The sequence below is a fragment of the Narcine bancroftii genome, chromosome 8 (genome assembly GCF_036971445.1).
Source record: "Narcine bancroftii isolate sNarBan1 chromosome 8, sNarBan1.hap1, whole genome shotgun sequence".
NCBI lineage: Eukaryota > Metazoa > Chordata > Chondrichthyes > Torpediniformes > Narcinidae > Narcine > Narcine bancroftii.
Genome location: NC_091476.1, coordinates 46,702,691 through 46,720,223, shown reverse-complemented (window position 1 = coordinate 46,720,223; position 17,533 = coordinate 46,702,691). Strand labels below are relative to the sequence as shown.

General features: G+C 46.0%; 1 protein-coding gene across 2 annotated transcripts in view; it reads right to left on the bottom strand.

The window, feature by feature from the left end:
* Positions 1 to 17,533, bottom strand: part of LOC138740652 (glypican-4-like) — a 141,229-nt gene that overhangs the window by 49,891 nt on the left and 73,805 nt on the right. For both annotated transcript variants that reach the window (XM_069893604.1, XM_069893606.1), the window contains one exon: positions 8,136 to 8,301. In XM_069893604.1, coding sequence (XP_069749705.1) covers positions 8,136 to 8,301 — 166 coding nt within the window. The remainder of the gene's footprint in view (positions 1 to 8,135; positions 8,302 to 17,533) is intronic.

Genomic DNA, 17,533 nt, shown 5'->3' with positions numbered 1-17,533 from the left:
GAAACAGTTGATTTTGGTAATCGTAAAGTTTGGGAGATGTCTCTTACTATTTTATTCTCGTTTTTTAAGCCTCATTAAAGCTTCTTTAACTTTTATTGGTACAACTCTGGTCCTCATGTTGACAAATGGGAACTATGGGTTCCAAAGGTGATCAAAAGCTTCGAAGCAAGCCAAGCTCTCTTATACCTGCACCAATGAAGCAATTAAACATACCTGAGTACTCACAAACACCTGTGAAGCCAAATGTCATAAACATTATAGTGCCCTGAAATGGTGGGGGGGGAGAGGGGAATTAGGTATAAAAATGTTGCAATTTTCTACATGGTCAAACCAAAATTAAAACAAATAACCTTGAATAAAACCTGGAATGTGTACTTTAATCACATGTGAATTGTTTGATTACAAATTTAAAACTATGGAGCACGGGCAAATAAAGGAGAAAGGTGTCTTTGTCTTAAACATTTTATGGAGGGCACTGTATTTTACAAAGAGTGATAGGTACCTGGAACAGTCTGCGAGGAGTAATGATTGAGGCAGATAAAATAGTAACACTGAAGAGGCTTCCAGATAGATACAAAAATATGAAGGGGTTGGAGGAACATCTAACAGGTGCAAGCAGCAGAGTTTTAATTTGATTTGGACATCATGTTCAGCACAAACACATGGGCCAAAGGCCCTGTTCCTATGCTGTACTGTCCTATGTTCTATATTTTATGTTCAACCATTAGTCTCCTGTGCTCTTGAAACTAACGACCCAGCCTATCTAACCTTTCCTTTTAATTCCCTCTTGTACTGGCAACATCCCTTCCAATCTATTGATCAGAATTGCACACAGTGTAAGCATGGTCTCATCAAGCATTGTACAGCAGAATCATGTGGCTCAAATGTTTGTACTCAATACCCCATCCAATGAAGGCAAGCATGCCAAACGCTTTTTTCACTATCTTATCCACATGATTTGTCACTTTCAGAGAATTATACACCTGTACCCTAACGTCTTTCTCTTCTACAACACTCTTCATGCCCCCACTATTCACCGTGCAAGTTCTACCCTGGGTTGATTTACCAAAGTGCAACACCTCATAATTGCCAGAGCTAAATTCCATTTGTCACTCCTTGGCCCCAATTCCCAACTGATCCAAATCCTGTTGTAAACTCTGATATCCTTCTTCATTGTCCATTACATCACCAATTTTGGCAAATTTGAAGCAGTCCTGTTAGCCCAATGCTCTTACAGTGCCATCAATCAGGGTTCAGATTCAGTGCTGTCCATAAGCAGTTTGTATGATCTGCCTTTGACTGCAAAGGCAGATTTCCTCAGGATGCTCAGTTTCCTTCCACATTCCAAAGATGCGCAGGTTGGTATATCAACGGGTCATATAGATGTATTAGGCTGTACAAATTTATTGGGCTGGAAGAGTTTGTTACCGCACAGTATCAATTATTTTAAAAATTCTACTTGTGTTAACTACATTGCCATCCAAAAAGTTAATACAGACCACAAACAATAGTGGATCCAGTGACAACCGCTGTAGCGCACCACTGGGCACCGTCCAATCAGAAAAATATCCCTCCACTTCTACCCTGTGACTTCTTCCACTAAGCTAATTTTGATTCCAATGGCCAGCTACCCTTGAATCCCTTCCAGACTAACTTCAGATGTAAACTTGTCAAAGGCCTTGCTAAAGTCCACATATACAATGCCAACTGTTTTCTTTGTCACAGCTTCGAAAAAGTGTAAGATTCGTGAGAGGTAAACAAGAAGTCTGCAGGTGCTAGAGAACAGGAAAAGCGCTAGAGGAACACAGCAGGACATGCAGCATCTATGAAAATCAGTGGGTGGTTGAGATTTCAGGCCTGAACTCTTCTAAATGATTTGCCATGTACAAAGCAAAGCTAACGACCTCCAATCAATCCCCCATCTATCCAAATACTGGGAAGTCCTGTCCCTCAGAATACCCTGTATACTGAATGAAGACTATATCAAATGAATTGTCCCTCATTTTGTTGTGAACAATAATCATCTGTGTATCCACCTCAACTCATGGACCCAGTTCCAGATCATTACTAATTGCTGAATAAAAATGTTCTTTCTCACAATCTGAGCCCCTCACCCCTGTGCCTCTTTCTGACAGAAACAGAATTTCTTTGTCCATCTCATTTTAAACCTTGTAACCTTCAGGTTAAACTGCACAGATGCTGGAAACTGAAATGAATCAGAAAATGCTAGAAATACTCAGCAGTTCATCACTCATCACTAATTATGGTCAGTCTCCACTTTTGCAAGTCATTTTTTGCTCTAGGATTACTGTGGAATATTTATTATCTATCTTACATATTTATTGTTTCTTTTGCTTTAATTAAATCTGTGTAGCAAGGTCGCTAAGGCTACAGCTAGGTCATAGCTCTCGGTTATAGCCCCAAGGCTGAAGCTTGAATCCGCAGGAGAAGAAAGACACACCCACCAGTAGAGTGTATTCGACACTGAGTTTATTCAGTGGCAGCTCTATCTTTTATAGTCAGCTCGGCTGCATCAGCACCGAGGCATGGCTTGCGCGTGCCAGCTGCTGATTGGTTACCTTGGATGCCCAGGCCCCCCTGCGATCCACCAGTGGTGATTGGCCAGTTTCACCGCTCTGCCGGCGGTCTATGGAAGTAGGAGTTTCAGCCCGCATGATGTTTTCCTGGTTGCCGCGTTCAACGGCCATTTCCTGTGTTAGCCTGAGGCCTAGGCCGTTACATGATCCCCCCCCCCCACCCGGCAATCTTGGGGCCCTGTTTTTAGGAGACCAACCCCTGCGCTGTGGGGTCAGGTGAGTGATGGGCTGGTCAAAGTCCAAGTAGGCTAGTCGAATGTGAAAGTCTCTTCCTGCTGCCAATGTCCAAAACACAGGTGGAGCCGTCATGTCTGAGGACATGGTATGGCCCCTCGTATGGCTGCTGTAGAGGTGGCCGATGAGCCACGCGCCAAACAAACATGTATTAACAGTCAGTAAAGTTCTTTGGGACATAAATGCAGTGTTGGCCGTGAGGTCTAGATTTAGTGGAGGCCAGAGTGCCTAGGCACTCGCGCAGTCAGGACAATGTGCTGAAGGTGAAGGTAAAGGTTTGTGGTCCATGTAAATTTGAACATCCTGTCCTTTAGGAAGTAACGAAAGTGCCGAATTTCCAAGTATAAGGCTAACGGTTCTCTATCACAGGCCCTGAATTTGAGCTCTGGTGGCCTGAGGTGTTTACTGAAAGAGGCCAGCGGTTGCGATTGTCCATTCACTAGTTGATCAAGTTCACCTCCGACCACTGTGCCGGAGGCATCTGTCATGAGGGGGGTTGGGGCATCTGTCTGCAGGTGCTCAAGGAGGGTGGCATTGAATAGGGTGTTTTTGATGGCCTGGAAGGCCTCGGTGGCCTCCTGGGTCCATTGTATGTTTTTACCGGGTCCTGCCATGAGGGGAAAGAGTGGGCTTATGATGCGGGCCGCTGCAGGGATGAAGCGGCGATAAAAGTTGACCATATCTGCAAACTCTTGTAGTTCCTTCACCATCGATGGCATGGGGAAAGAGTGAACAGCATCCACCTTAGTGGGTAACAGTCTGGCTCCATGTTGGTTGATATAATGGCCCAGGAAGTCCATAGTCTCTCGGCCAAACTGGCACTTGGCCAGGTTGATGGTTAGGCCGAAATCATGTGGCTTGGAGAATAATTGTTTTAAGTGGGTGGCGTGTGGCTGGCAACTAAAATGATAGACGAAGGCAAAATGCAGATCCTGACCCACTGCATCCATCAGCTTCTGGAAAGTCTGAGCTGTGTTTTTTAACCCAAAGAGCATGTGGAGAAATTCAAACAATCCAAAAGGGGGTTATGATGGTGGTATTTGGGATGTCTTCAGGGTGAACCCGAATCTGGTGATAGCCCCTAATTAAGTCCACCTTTGAGAATATCACTGCTAAACCTGAAAGGGGCATGGAAGTCTTGGATATTGGGCACAGGATATCTGTCCGGTATGGTGGCCTCGTTGAAGCGGCAGTAATCTCCGCAAGGCCTCCAACCACCTGCTGCCTTGGGGACCATGTGGAGAGGGGAGTCCCAAGCACTATCAGAGGGCTGCACAATGCCGAGTTCCTCCATCTTTTTTTTAACTCGTCCCTGGCTAGGTTGAGTTTCTCAGGGGGGAGACGCCGTGCCCTGGCTTGAAGGAAAGGGCCCTATGTAACGATTTGGTGCCTCACCCCATGTTTGGCTTCTGCTGAATGGAAATGAGGTGTGGTGATGGAGGGGAATTCTGCTCGGACCTGAGCAATTTCGTTGTCAGCAGTACTCACTGACTGGAGGTGGGAGCTGGTGAGTTCAGTGCCCTTGAGCGAGAGTGACAGAAATGTCCAGGCGTGAACCAGCCAGCACCCTTTGAGTGAGTGAGTTGGCCTGCAGGAAATCTGCGCCCAATAATGGTTGCTGCACAGCCGCCACCGTAAACTTCCAAGTGAATTGTCTGTCCCTGAAGCACAGGGGAATGGTGCAAGTGCCGAATGTTCGGATGTTGGAGCCATTTGCTGCTCGGAGCTCCTGGAATGATGCTGTATTGTGCCCCAGTATCCACCAAGAAACGTCAGCCCGACAGAGAGTCTTGAACGTGTAGCAGGCTATGCAGTTGGCCGGTTGTTGTAGCCATTAACAACGGCCAACCTGGGAATTTCCCTGGAACGCGCAGGGGGAGTGGCATCGACGGGCCGCAGAATTCCACCATTGATGATAGAAACAGTACTGCTTACAGATAATGCAAGGCATTTGGGTGGTCATTCGGTCAGATGGTCTTCCTAGCCCTTCCTGGGGTCAATGAAGTCTTCCTCTGTGATAAGCAGCCGGATGTCCTCAGGCAGTCTCTCCAGAAAGATCTGCTAGAACAGTAGGCAGGAGGTGTGGCCATCGTAGAGAGCGAGCAGGATACCCTGATGGTAAACTTGCAGATTGAGTCAGTGATGAAAAGGGCAATACAATGCTGACATTCTTTTCGAAAGGAATGGCATACAAGGGCAGGGATGTGATGTTGAGGCTTTATAGGGCACTGGTAAGAAAGAGCAACCTCGCTTGGAGTATTATGAGCAGTGTCGGGCTCCTCATTTAACAAAAGATGTGCTGATATTGGAGAGAGTTCAGAGGAGATTCAAACATGATTCTGGGAATGAAAAGGTTATTACTTGAGAAGTGTTTGATAGCTCTTGGCCTGTACTCGTTGGAATTTAGGAGAATGAAGTGGAATCTCACTGAAACATTTCAAATATTGAAAGGTATGGATGGAGCAGAAGATTGTTTCCCATGACGGGAGATTTTAGGACAAGCGGACACAACTTCAGAAATGAAGGTTGACTGCTTGGTACAGAGATGCAAAAGAATTTCTTCAGCCAGAGGGTGGTAAATCTGTTGAATTTGTTGCCATAGGTGGTTGAGATGGCCAAGTCATTGGATGTATTTAAGGCAGAGATTGCTAGGTTCTTGATTCTCCTGGGCATCATAGATTAAGGGGAGAAGGCCAGGCAGTGGGGCTGAGTGGGGAAATGGATCAACTCATGATTAAATGGTGGGGAAGGATTGATGGGCTGAATAGCCTATTTCTGCTCCAATGTCTTCTGATCTTCTTATAATCACTTGATCCAGTGTTCCTCTACACATTCTGCTATCATGTGTCCTGTCTCATGACCTAATAGGATATCCAGTATTGCACTCTCTCCAATTAGAACCTTAATATATTGATTTAATAAACTTTCCTGAACAAATTTGACAAACTCTAAGCCATCAAGCCCTTTACAGTATGGGAACCACAGTCAATGTGGAAAGTTAAAATCTCCTACTCTCACAACATTACATTTCATGAAGCTGCCTGCTATCTCCCTGCAGATTTGCTCCTCCAAATATCGCTATTTAGTCCTTGAAAATACAGCCCCATTAGCGTGGTCATACTTTTTTCTGGTCCTCAGCTCCACCCATATCGCCTCAGTAAACGAGCCCTCTGGTCTGTCCTGTCTGTGCACAGCTGTGATATTTTTCCTAATGAGCAATCCCACTCCTCCCCCTTTCATCCCTCCGGCTCCATCACATCTGAAACAATGAAACTCCGGAACAATGAGTTGCCAGTCCTGCAACCAAGTTTCAATAATGACCATAACATCATAATTCCACATGCCAATCCACATTCTAAGCTGGTCTGTCTTTCCTACAAATACTCCTTGCATTGACACAGATGCACCCAAGAACATTTTTTCCACCATGCACAAACCTTTGTTTCTGTCTCAATATACAGTCTTAACATCATATTTTTCTTCCTCCACTTCACATCTGCTCTGGCACTCTAGTTCCCATCCCCCTACAAATCTAGTTTAAGCCCCACTGGAGCAGCACTGGCAAACCCTCCCAAAGGGATATTAGCCCCCTCCAGTTCAGATGCAAACTGTCCTGCTGGTACAGGTCCCACCTTCCCTGGAAGAGAGCCCAATGATCCAGAAACCCTCCCTCCTGCACTATGATTTTAGCCATGTGTTATTCTGCAATATTCTTCTACTTCTAACCTCACTAACACTTGGCATGGGTAGCAGTTCTGAGATCCTAATCCTGGAAGTCCTGTCCTTAAACTTTGCACCTAACTGCCTGGAACTTTCTTTGCAGAACTTCAACACCCTTTTGGTCCCGACATGGACCACGACATCTGGCTGCTTGCCAGATCTTGAGAATGCCATGAACTCAATCTGAAATATCTCAGACCCTGGCACCTGGGAGGCAACATACCGTCGTGGATTATCAATTTATTCCACAGAACCGCTCACCTGTTTCCCTAACTATGGAATTCCTTATCACTGCAGCTTGCCTCTTCTTCCTTCTTCCTTCCACCCCTCCCCCAAACAATATCCAAAATGGTATACATGTTATTGAGGGGAATGACCCACAAAATTAAAAGTCAATCATTTATTTTTAAACTGTGGTCTCTAATTATGGAATACTCCACAATGAGAGCTATCCTCTCTTCATCCCTCTTTCTCTCTCCCTTTATAACTTTTGCTTTGGCTCATCCCATTTTCTCCAAATCAAAGGTGTAGCTATGGGTACTTGCATGGGTCCCAGCTATACCTGTCTCTTCATTGGCTACATGGAACAATCCATGTTGCAAAGCTGCAGAGACAATGCTTCTCTACTCTGTCTCTGCTACAGTGACCACAACATCCTGCACCAACAATGAGCTCACCAACTTTATCAACTTTTCTGTCAACTTCCACTCTGACTCAAATTCACTTGGTCCATCTCCAGTAACTCTCTCCCCTTTCTCGCTCTATCTCCATTTCAGGAGACGAACTGTCCATAGACATCCTGACTCCCATTGTGCACCTTTCCCCACCCAACCTCTTGGATTCTATTCCTTTCTCTTAGATCCTCCGTCACTGTTGTATCTGCTTCCACGAGAAGGCCTTCCATTCCATCAAAGATTCCTACTTCTTCAGTAAACATGGCTTCCCCCTCTACTGCCATTCATAGAGCCCTGACCTGCAGTTCCTTCATTTCCCACACATCTGCCACATACCCCCAGACATAACAAGGATATCCTTCTTCCTCACCTGCAACTCCAGCAACCTCCACATCCAACATATCAATCTCCACAATTTCCACCACCTACAATGTGATCCCACCTCCAGACACATCTTCCCCTCCCCTCCCCACTTTCTAAAGAGACCACTCACTCTGCAACTCCCTCATCTCCATGTCTCTTCCCACCAATCAACCCCCTGCTACCTACACCTGTGAGTGCAAGTGAAACACTTGCACTTCAACTTCCTCCCTCACAATCCTTCCAAGTGAGGCAACACTTCACTTGTGAATCTGTAGGCTCATTTACTGCATCCGGTGCTCCTGGTACAGCCTCCTCTACATCAGGGAGACTGAACGCAGATTGGGTAATCACTTCATTGAGCATCTTTACTTTGCTGCAATAGCAAGAACTCCCTCAGTGGCCAACCTCTTCAATTCCACAACCAATTGTCACATATACCTTGCATTCCCTTACAAATCATTATTTAAAAATTTTAAAAAATAAAATTCAACTTCTGGATGGAAAAGCATAAACAACATTCTTTGTTAACTGTGGAAGAAAAACTCACCAATATAATTGTTCCACTCTATGTCCAGATCTGCCTGATTGGCCAAGCAACCCTTCATGACATTGAGGCAGTAGTTGTAACATGGTTTAACTGCAAATAACCCATGACAATGTGGACAATATGTCATTTTCAGCAATGCGTTGCCACACTCTGTTGTTGGATTGACCTATTTTTATATAAAAAAATGTGCACATTAAAAATACAAGAATGCATATACTTTCAATTTAATGCCAGTTTATAATTTTAATGCTCAGCTTTGCTTTAAATACTTTCCAAAAATTCATTGACAGCATGTGGGTGTTGATTGCAAGGCAGCTCTTGAGAGGTTATAATCTTTAAACTTCTTTATAAAAAAAACTGTCACTTCTATTGTACTGTTAGGTTCTAGGATTCAGACTTAGTGAATGAAACAGATAATTACAGAAACCAACTGTACATGACGAATAGACTATGATAAACTGAAGTTCTATCTTGGAATTTTCAGGTGACACTACGATGTAGTGGACAGCGAGGAAGGCTTTCAAAGTTTGCAGTGAGATCTGGATCAGCTGGAAAAATGAGCTGCAAAACAGCAGCTGGAGTTCAATGCAGACAAGTGTGAGGAGTTGCAAAGAAAGTAGCGTAGAAGTTGGGCACTGCAGAATGTGATAGGACAGAGGAAATATAGATATAGATTCTTTGAAAGTGGCATAAATAGCATTGTGAAGAGCTTTTGACACATTAGCCTTCATAAATCAAAGAATTGAGGACAAGAGTTGGGATGTTCCGGTGAAATTGTAAAAGACATTGGTGAGGTCAAATTTGGAGTACTATGTACAATTTTGGTCATGTAACTACAGGAAGGATATCAATAAGACTGAAAGAGTGCAGAGGAGATTTACAAGGACTTGAGGAGCTGAGTTATAAGGTTGAATAGTTTAGGGCTTAATTCCCTGGAGTGTCAGAGAATGAGGTGAGATTTGATAGAGGTATTTAAAATTATGAGGGAAATAGAGCAAATGCAAGCTGAGGATGGGTGAGTCAAGAACAAGAGAACATAGACAGGTTGAACGGTGAACATTGGTGGGGAGGGAAACTTCTTCATCAGAGGGTACTGAGAGTGTGGAACTAACTTCCAGTGGAAGTGCAGAATGCCTGTTTGATTTCAACAAATAATAGAAGATTGGAAAGGTTCATGGATGAGAGAGGCATGGAGAGTTATGGTTTAGATAAAGGTCAATGGGACTAGGGATAAAAACAGTTCAGCGTGGACTAGATGGGCTGAAAGGCCTGTTTCTGTGCTGCAGTTCTATGGTTCTATAAATAACTCATTCAATACAGAGGGAAACATGAAGGACAACAGCTGCCATCTCAGTCAATGCTGAGGGGAGCAAAAAGAGAAACAGTGAGGCTGCAGATACTGGATTCTTAAGCAAACAAAGAATTGGTGGAGGAACACAACAGATCAGAAGGTATCAACGGGTAGAAGGGGATTGTCAACATGTTGGATGTGAACCCTTTATCAAGACAAGGCGAAATTATACATAGAAAGGTGGAGAAGGCCCCACAGATGATAACGTTTAGGACAGAAGGTGAGAGATAGGAGGAGGGAGAAACCATTAGGAATGGGAGTGGAGGAGAGAGAGGTAGAGAGAGAGGTAGAGAGAAGGGAGAGGGGGAGGGATAGAACTATATGTAAAGATATGAACAGTGGAATTAGATGGGGGCTTGAGGTGACCTAAAATTGGAAACATCAATGTCCATGCTGTTAGGTTTTCTGTTGACTGACCTCAATGTTTACAGTGATTATTTATAATTGCCCTGGGAACATCCTGCTGAATCTTCTGTGCACCCTCTCCAGCAGAATCACTTCTTTCCATATTTATAATTGCCCTGGGAACATCCTGCTGAATCTTCTGTGCACCCTCTCCAGCAGAATCACTTCTTTCCATATTTATAATTGCCCTGGGAACATCCTGCTGAATCTTCTGTGCACCCTCTCCAGCAGAATCACTTCTTTCCATATTTATAATTGCCCTGGGAACATCCTGCTGAATCTTCTGTGCACCCTCTCCAGCAGAATCACTTCTTTCCATATTTATAATTGCCCTGGGAACATCCTGCTGAATCTTCTGTGCACCCTCTCCAGCAGAATCACTTCTTTCCAAGACTATGGCAATCAGAGTTACATGGTATATTCCAAGTACAGTAAAATCCCCATTATTCATAATTCAAATAACCAGGAAAAAAATTGCAAAAATTAAATAGGTATAAAAATACGAAAGTTTAAAATCGGCACCCCCCAGCAGTTAGTTTGCCAATCACGCGACATTCAATCTCAAGCAATGGGTAAATACACTTATCCAGCATCTTCCAATACCGGGGGCTTTTACTGTATTTCCCAATGAATGATTTTGTGTTTCTTCAAGGCAGTGGCGAAAGCAAGAGTTGGAGCAAAAGTGGGACCAATGAAAAGGTAGGTGCTTGGTTCTGAGTCTTTGGTTAATTAAATGTAGCCAAGAAAAGGAAAGCTCAAGTGCAGTGACCACTGGCCACTGAGTGGGAATGCATGAGAGTTTTTGGGATGGTTTAAATTAGTGAGGCAGAGGGATGAGAGCAAGAGTGTTAGTTCGGATGATGGAGCCGTTGGTGAAACGGTAGATGCAAAGTGCAGTAAGACTGTGAGGATGGACGGGCAGTGGATGGGACATAAATGCAGAAAATTGGATGGGTTGAAATTGAACATAGAATATGGCATCACAGTACAGGCCCTTTGGCCTACAATGTTGTGTCAACCTATATAAACATATTCAACAAACTAATCCTTTCCTACCATAAATCCTCTAATTTTCTTCCATCCATGTGCCTGCCTAAGAGTCTTTTATATGTCCCTTTTGTATCAGCCTTCACCACCACCCCTGGCAATGCATTCCAGACATCCTCTTCTCTCTATAAAAAATTCACCCCTGACGTCTCCTCTAAACTTTCCTCCCCTAACCTTGTACAGATGTCCTGGTGTTTGCTACTCTCACCCTGGGAAAAAGGTGCTAGTTGTCCATCCGATCTATGCCTCTCATAATCCTGTAGACCTCCAAGTACCTCACATCCCTGTCCATTCCACTGCCGACATATCCATGGTCTTGTGCACCGCCAGACTAAGACCACCCGCAAATTAGAGGAACAACATCTCATATTCCACCTGGGCATCCTCCAACCAGACGACATTAATATCTACTTTTCCAGTTTCCATTAGCTCCCACCCCCCACCCTTCCATCTTTCCCTATGTCTCCGTTCCTCTAGCTCTGTCCCTCTCTCTCTTTTCCCTTTTTTCTGTCTCATTCCCCCCAGCTCTCCTTCCACCAAGCCAAACAACCCACCCCCCCCACCCCGTCAATTCTCATCTTTCCCCTCTCCTATGTCCCATCCACATCCAATTAACATTTTTTGCCTGTTGGCCTGCCTCCCACCCCTGCCCTTTCCTCTCTCCTTCCCCAACCTTTTAATTCAGGTGCCTTCCTTCTTTTTATTCACATCTTGAAGGGCTCACACCTGAAACATCAATAATATAGCTTTACCTCCTATGGATGCTGTGAGGCTTGCTGAGTTCCTCCAGCATTTCTGTATGTTTTTACCTGATAGAAGTGCATAAGATAATTAAGAGGCATTGATTGTGTGGATAGTCAGAAGCATTTTCTCAGGACTGAAATGACTAACATGAGGGGACACAGATTTGAGGTACTTGGGAGTAAACAGATTGGAAGTAAGAGGCAAGTTCTTCCCACAGAGAGTGGTGGGTGCTTGGAATACGCTGCCGGCAACAGTCGTGGAGGCAGGTACAATAGGATCTTTTCAGAGGTGATTAGAATGATACCTTGTACATGGAACTGAGGAAAATGGGAGGATTATGCAGGAAGTTGTTAGAGTTGATTATTAGCTCGGCACAATACTGTACAAAATGCCCTTTTGCTTTGGTCCCACTTGGATTCATTAGATTCATACCTTTCCAATTCCCTCCAAATGTTATTAGTTATTGGAGGATACTAATGTAACCATATTTTATTATGTTAGCACTCAGGTATATATAGAATGACAAAGAAGCACATTCCCATGAATAGCTATTTTGCACAAGTCTTCACTGTGGAAGAAATACCAGAATTTCAAGAGTCAGGATACAGAAGTGCTGTCACTATGAGTTCGGAGAAGGTGTTTGGGAAGTTAAAGGGACTGAAGGTGTACCAGTCACTGGGACAGGAAGGACAACACCCCACAGTTCTGATAGTGGTAGCTGAAGAGATGATGAATGCATTAGTAGTGATCTTTCAGGAATTGCTGGAGTCAGGAACATTTCAGATGCAAACATCATCCCATTGAGAAGTAAAAGAGGCAAAAGGCAGGAAATTATAGGTCTGCTGCCTAACTTCAGTGGTTGGCAAGATTCTAGAGTCCATTATTGAGCAAGAGATTCTGAAGTACTTGAAAGAACAAGATAAAACAGTCCAAAAACAGCATGGTTTCCTTCAGGAGAGATCATGCCTGACAAACCTGTTGGAATTTTTTGAGGAAATACCAAGCAGGACAGACAAAGGAGACTCAGAAGATGTTATTTATTTGAATCTTCAGGTGGCATTTGACAGTGCTGCACATGAGGCTGCTAAATAAGATGTTCTTCTTCTCTTTTCTTCTTTGGCTTGGCTTCGCGGACGAAGATTTATGGAGGGGGTAAAAAGTCCACGTCAGCTGCAGGCTCGTTTGTGGCTGACAAGTCCGATGCGGGACAGGCAGACACGATTGCAGCGGTTGCAAGGGAAAATTGGTTGGTTGGGGTTGGGTGTTGGGTTTTTCCTCCTTTGCCTTTTGTCAGTGAGGTGGGCTCTGCGGTCTTCTTCAAAGGAGGTTGCTGCCCGCCAAACTGTGAGGCGCCAAGATGCACGGTTTGAGGCGTTATCAGCCCACAGGCGGTGGTCAATGTGGCAGGCACCAAGAGATTTCTTTAGGCAGTCCTTGTACCTTTTCTTTGGTGCACCTCTGTCACGGTGGCCAGTGGAGAGCTCGCCATATAATACGATCTTGGGAAGGCGATGGTCCTCCATTCTGGAGACGTGACCCATCCAACGCAGCTGGATCTTCATAACCGTGGACTCGATGCTGTCGACCTCTGCCATCTCGAGTACTTCGACGTTAGGGGTGTAAGCGCTCCAATGGATGTTGAGGATGGAGCGGAGACAACGCTGGTGGAAGCGTTCTAGGAGCCGTAGGTGGTGCCGGTAGAGGACCCATGATTCGGAGCCGAACAGGAGTGTGGGTATGACAACGGCTCTGTATACGCTTATCTTTGTGTGGTTTTTCAGTTGGTTGTTTTTCCAGATTCTTTTGTGTAGTCTTCCAAAGGCGCTATTTGCCTTGGCGAGTCTGTTGTCTATCTCATTGTCGATCCTTGCATCTGATGAAATGGTGCAGCCGAGATAGGTAAACTGGTTGACCGTTTTGAGTTTTGTGTGCCCGATGGAGATGTGGGGGGGCTGGTAGTCATGGTGGGGAGCTGGCTGATGGAGGACCTCAGTTTTCTTCAGGCTGACTTCCAGGCCAAACATTTTGGCAGTTTCCGCAAAGCAGGACGTCAAGCGCTGAAGAGCTGGCTCTGAATGGGCAACTAAAGCGGCATCATCTGCAAAGAGTAGTTCACGGACAAGTTTCTCTTGTGTCTTGGTGTGAGCTTGCAGGCGCCTCAGATTGAAGAGACTGCCATCCGTGTGGTACCGGATGTAAACAGCGTCTTCATTGTTGGGGTCTTTCATGGCTTGGTTCAACATCATGCTGAAGAAGATTGAAAAGAGGGTTGGTGCCAGAACACAGCCTTGCTTCACGCCATTGTTAATGGAGAAGGGTTCAGAGAGCTCATTGCTGTATCTGACCCGACCTTGTTGGTTTTCGTGCAGTTGGATAATCATGTTGAGGAACTTTGGGGGACATCCGATGCGCTCTAGTATTTGCCAAAGCCCTTTCCTGCTCACGGTGTCGAAGGCTTTGGTGAGGTCAACAAAGGTGATGTAGAGTCCTTTGTTTTGTTCTCTGCACTTTTCTTGGAGCTGTCTGAGGGCAAAGACCATGTCAGTGGTTCCTCTGTTTGCGCGAAAGCCGCACTGTGATTCTGGGAGAATATTCTCGGCGACACTAGGTATTATTCTATTTAGTAGAATCCTAGCGAAGATTTTGCCTGCAATGGAGAGCAACGTGATTCCCCTGTAGTTTGAGCAGTCTGATTTCTCGCCTTTGTTTTTGTACAGGGTGATGATGGTGGCATCACGAAGATCCTGAGGCAGTTTACCTTGGTCCCAACAAAGCTTGAAAAACTCATGCAGTTTGGCATGCAGAGTTTTGCCGCCAGCCTTCCAGACTTCTGGGGGGATTCCATCCATACCTGCTGCTTTGCCACTTTTCAGTTGTTCGATTGCCTTATATGTCTCATCCAGGGTGGGAACCTCATCCAGCTCTAGCCTTAGGGGCTGTTGAGGGAGCTGGAGCAGGGCGGAATCTTGGACTGAGCGGTTGGCACTGAAAAGAGATTGGAAGTGTTCTGACCATCGGTTGAGGATGGAGATCTTGTCGCTGAGGAGGACTTTGCCGTCTGAGCTGCGCAGCGGGCTTTGGACTTGGGGTGAGGGGCCGTACACAGCCTTTAGAGCCTCGTAGAAACCCCTGAAGTCGCCAATGTCCGCGCTGAGCTGTGTTCGTTTGGCGAGGCTAGTCCACCACTCATTTTGGATCTCCCGGAGTTTGCGCTGAAGATGGCTGCATGCGCGACGGAAGGCTTGTTTCTTCTCTGGACAGGACGGCTTTGTAAGGTGAGCCTGGTGGGCAGCTCGCTTCTTTGCCAGCAGCTCCTGGATTTCCTGGCTGTTTTCGTCAAACCAGTCCTTGTTTTTCCTGGAGGAGAAGCCCAGTACCTCTTCAGTGGATTGCAGTATGGTAGTCTTCAACTGATCCCAGAGGGTTTCAGGGGACGGGTCCGTGAGGCGAGTTGCAACGTCGAGCTTTGCTTTGAGGTTTGCCTGGAAGTTTCCTCTCGCTTCGTCTGACTGCAGTTTTCCAACATTGAACCTCTTTCTGGGGGCTTTATTGTTCCTGGGCTTTGGCTTGAAGTGAAGGTTCACTTCACTTCAGATACTAAGCCACCTCAAATCTGGTTTTAACTGAGGTGTAATAAGACTGGCGGCGGCCCCAGTCCAGGCACAGGGAGAGCAGCAGCGGCCCCGGCCCCGGTCCAGGCGAAGGGTAGACGGCGGCGGCCCCGATACGGGCAGGAGCAAGGGGGAGACGGCGGCCCCGGCCTCGGTCGAGTGGGGCAGGCGAAGGCCCCGATCTGGGCAGAGAGTGGGAGGCGGCGGCCCCAATCCAGGCACAGGGTGAACTGCGGCGGCCTCGGCCCCGGTCCGGGCAGTATGGACCGACCTAGGAGGGGAGGCAGGCCCCTCCAGCCCGGGTAAGAAACCTGCATAGGAGAAGGCCACTCCGATATAAAACCTACGACCCAAGGACCTCGCTGCCACGTCCCAGCTTGCTCGGCCACGGCACACGAAATAAGATGTGGTATTACGGGAAAGATATAGATAGAATATTGGCCAACTGGCAGAAGACAGTTGGAAATAAATGGGGCTGCCGCTGACTAGTGGTGTTCCAGTGTTGGGTCCACTACTTTTCACACTGTATGTAAATGATTTAGATCAGCATTCTTGATGGGGCCCTACACCCACTACCCCTGCGACCACAGTGCACTTAAGTAAAACCCTTGTTCTCTTTTCACCTCACGTAACATAAATTTTTTTTGTTTTTTTGTGATGTTTGGCCTGGAAGTCAGCCTGAAGAAAACTGAGGTCCTCCATCAGCCAGCTCCCCACCATGACTACCAGCTCCCCCCCCACATCTCCATCGGGCACACAAAACTCAAAACGGTCAACCAGTTTACCTATCTTAGCTGCACCATTTCATCAGATGCAAGGATCGACAACGAGATAGACAACAGACTCGCCAAGGCAAATAGCGCCTTTGGAAGACTACACAAAAGAGTCTGGAAAAACAACCAACTGAAAAACCTCACAAAGATTAGCGTATACAGAGCCGTTGTCATACCCACACTCCTGTTCGGCTCCGAATCATGGGTCCTCTACCGGCATCACCTACGGCTCCTAGAACGCTTCCACCAGCATTGTCTCCGCTCCATCCTCAACATTCATTGGAGTGACTTCATCTCCAACATCGAAGTACTCGAGATGGCAGAGGCTGACAGCATTGAATCCACGTTGCTGAAGATCCAACTGCGCTGGGTAGGTCACGTCTCCAAAATGGAGGACCATCGCCAAGATCGTGTTATATGGTGAGCTCTCCACTGGCCACCGAGACAGAGGTGCACCAAAGAAGAGGTACAAGGACTGCGTAAAGAAATCTCTTGGTGCCTGCCACATTGACCACCGCCAGTGGGCTGATATCGCCTCAAACCATGCATCTTGGCACCTCACAGTTCGGCGGGCAGCAACCTCCTTTGAAGAAGACCGCAGAGCCCACCTCACTGACAAAAGACAAAGGAGGAAAAACCCAACACCCAACCCCAACCAACCAATTTTCCCTTGCAACCGCTGCAACCGTGTCTGCCTGTCCCGCATCGGACTTGTCAGCCACAAACAAGCCTGCAGCTGACGTGGACATTACCCCTCCATAAATCTTCGTCCGTGAAGCCAAGCCAAACAAAGAAGGAGAGAAGTAATGGAAGAAACCAAAATGCAATCGCTTCACAGGGAAAGGGGGCCTTAAGCAGAGACTGAGGATCCCATTGCTGAAAAAAAGTTGAGAAAGGTTGATTTAGATAATGAAATTGCTATTTTTGTGGCTACCTTGGCAGATGATGTGAAGATAGGAAGGACGGGTAGTGTTGAGGGAGCATAGAGTCTACAGGGGAATTGGACAGTTTGGGAGAATGGGCAAAGAAGTCGCAGATTGAACATTGGGGTGCAAAATATATCGTCATGCACATTGGTAAAAGGAATAAAGCTTCAGACTACTTTCTAAATGGGGAGAAAATTCAAAAAGTGGAGGTCAAAAAGGATTTGGGAATCCCAGTGCAGGATTCCCAAAAGTTTAACTAGCAGTTAGTCAGTCGCAAGGAAGGCAAATGCAATTAGTATTCATTTTGAGAGAAGTACAAGTCTACAGATCCCTCAAAGTTACTGTGCAAGTTGATCGGGTGGTTAAGAATGCATATAGTATGCTGGCCTTCATTAGGTGAGGGATTGAGTTGCAGCTCTATAAAACTCTGGTTAGACCACATTAAAGGGTATTGTGTGCAGTTCTGGCCTCCTCATTATAGGCAGCTGTGGAAGCTTCAGAGGGTGTAGAGGAGATTTACTAGGATAATGCCTGGATAGGA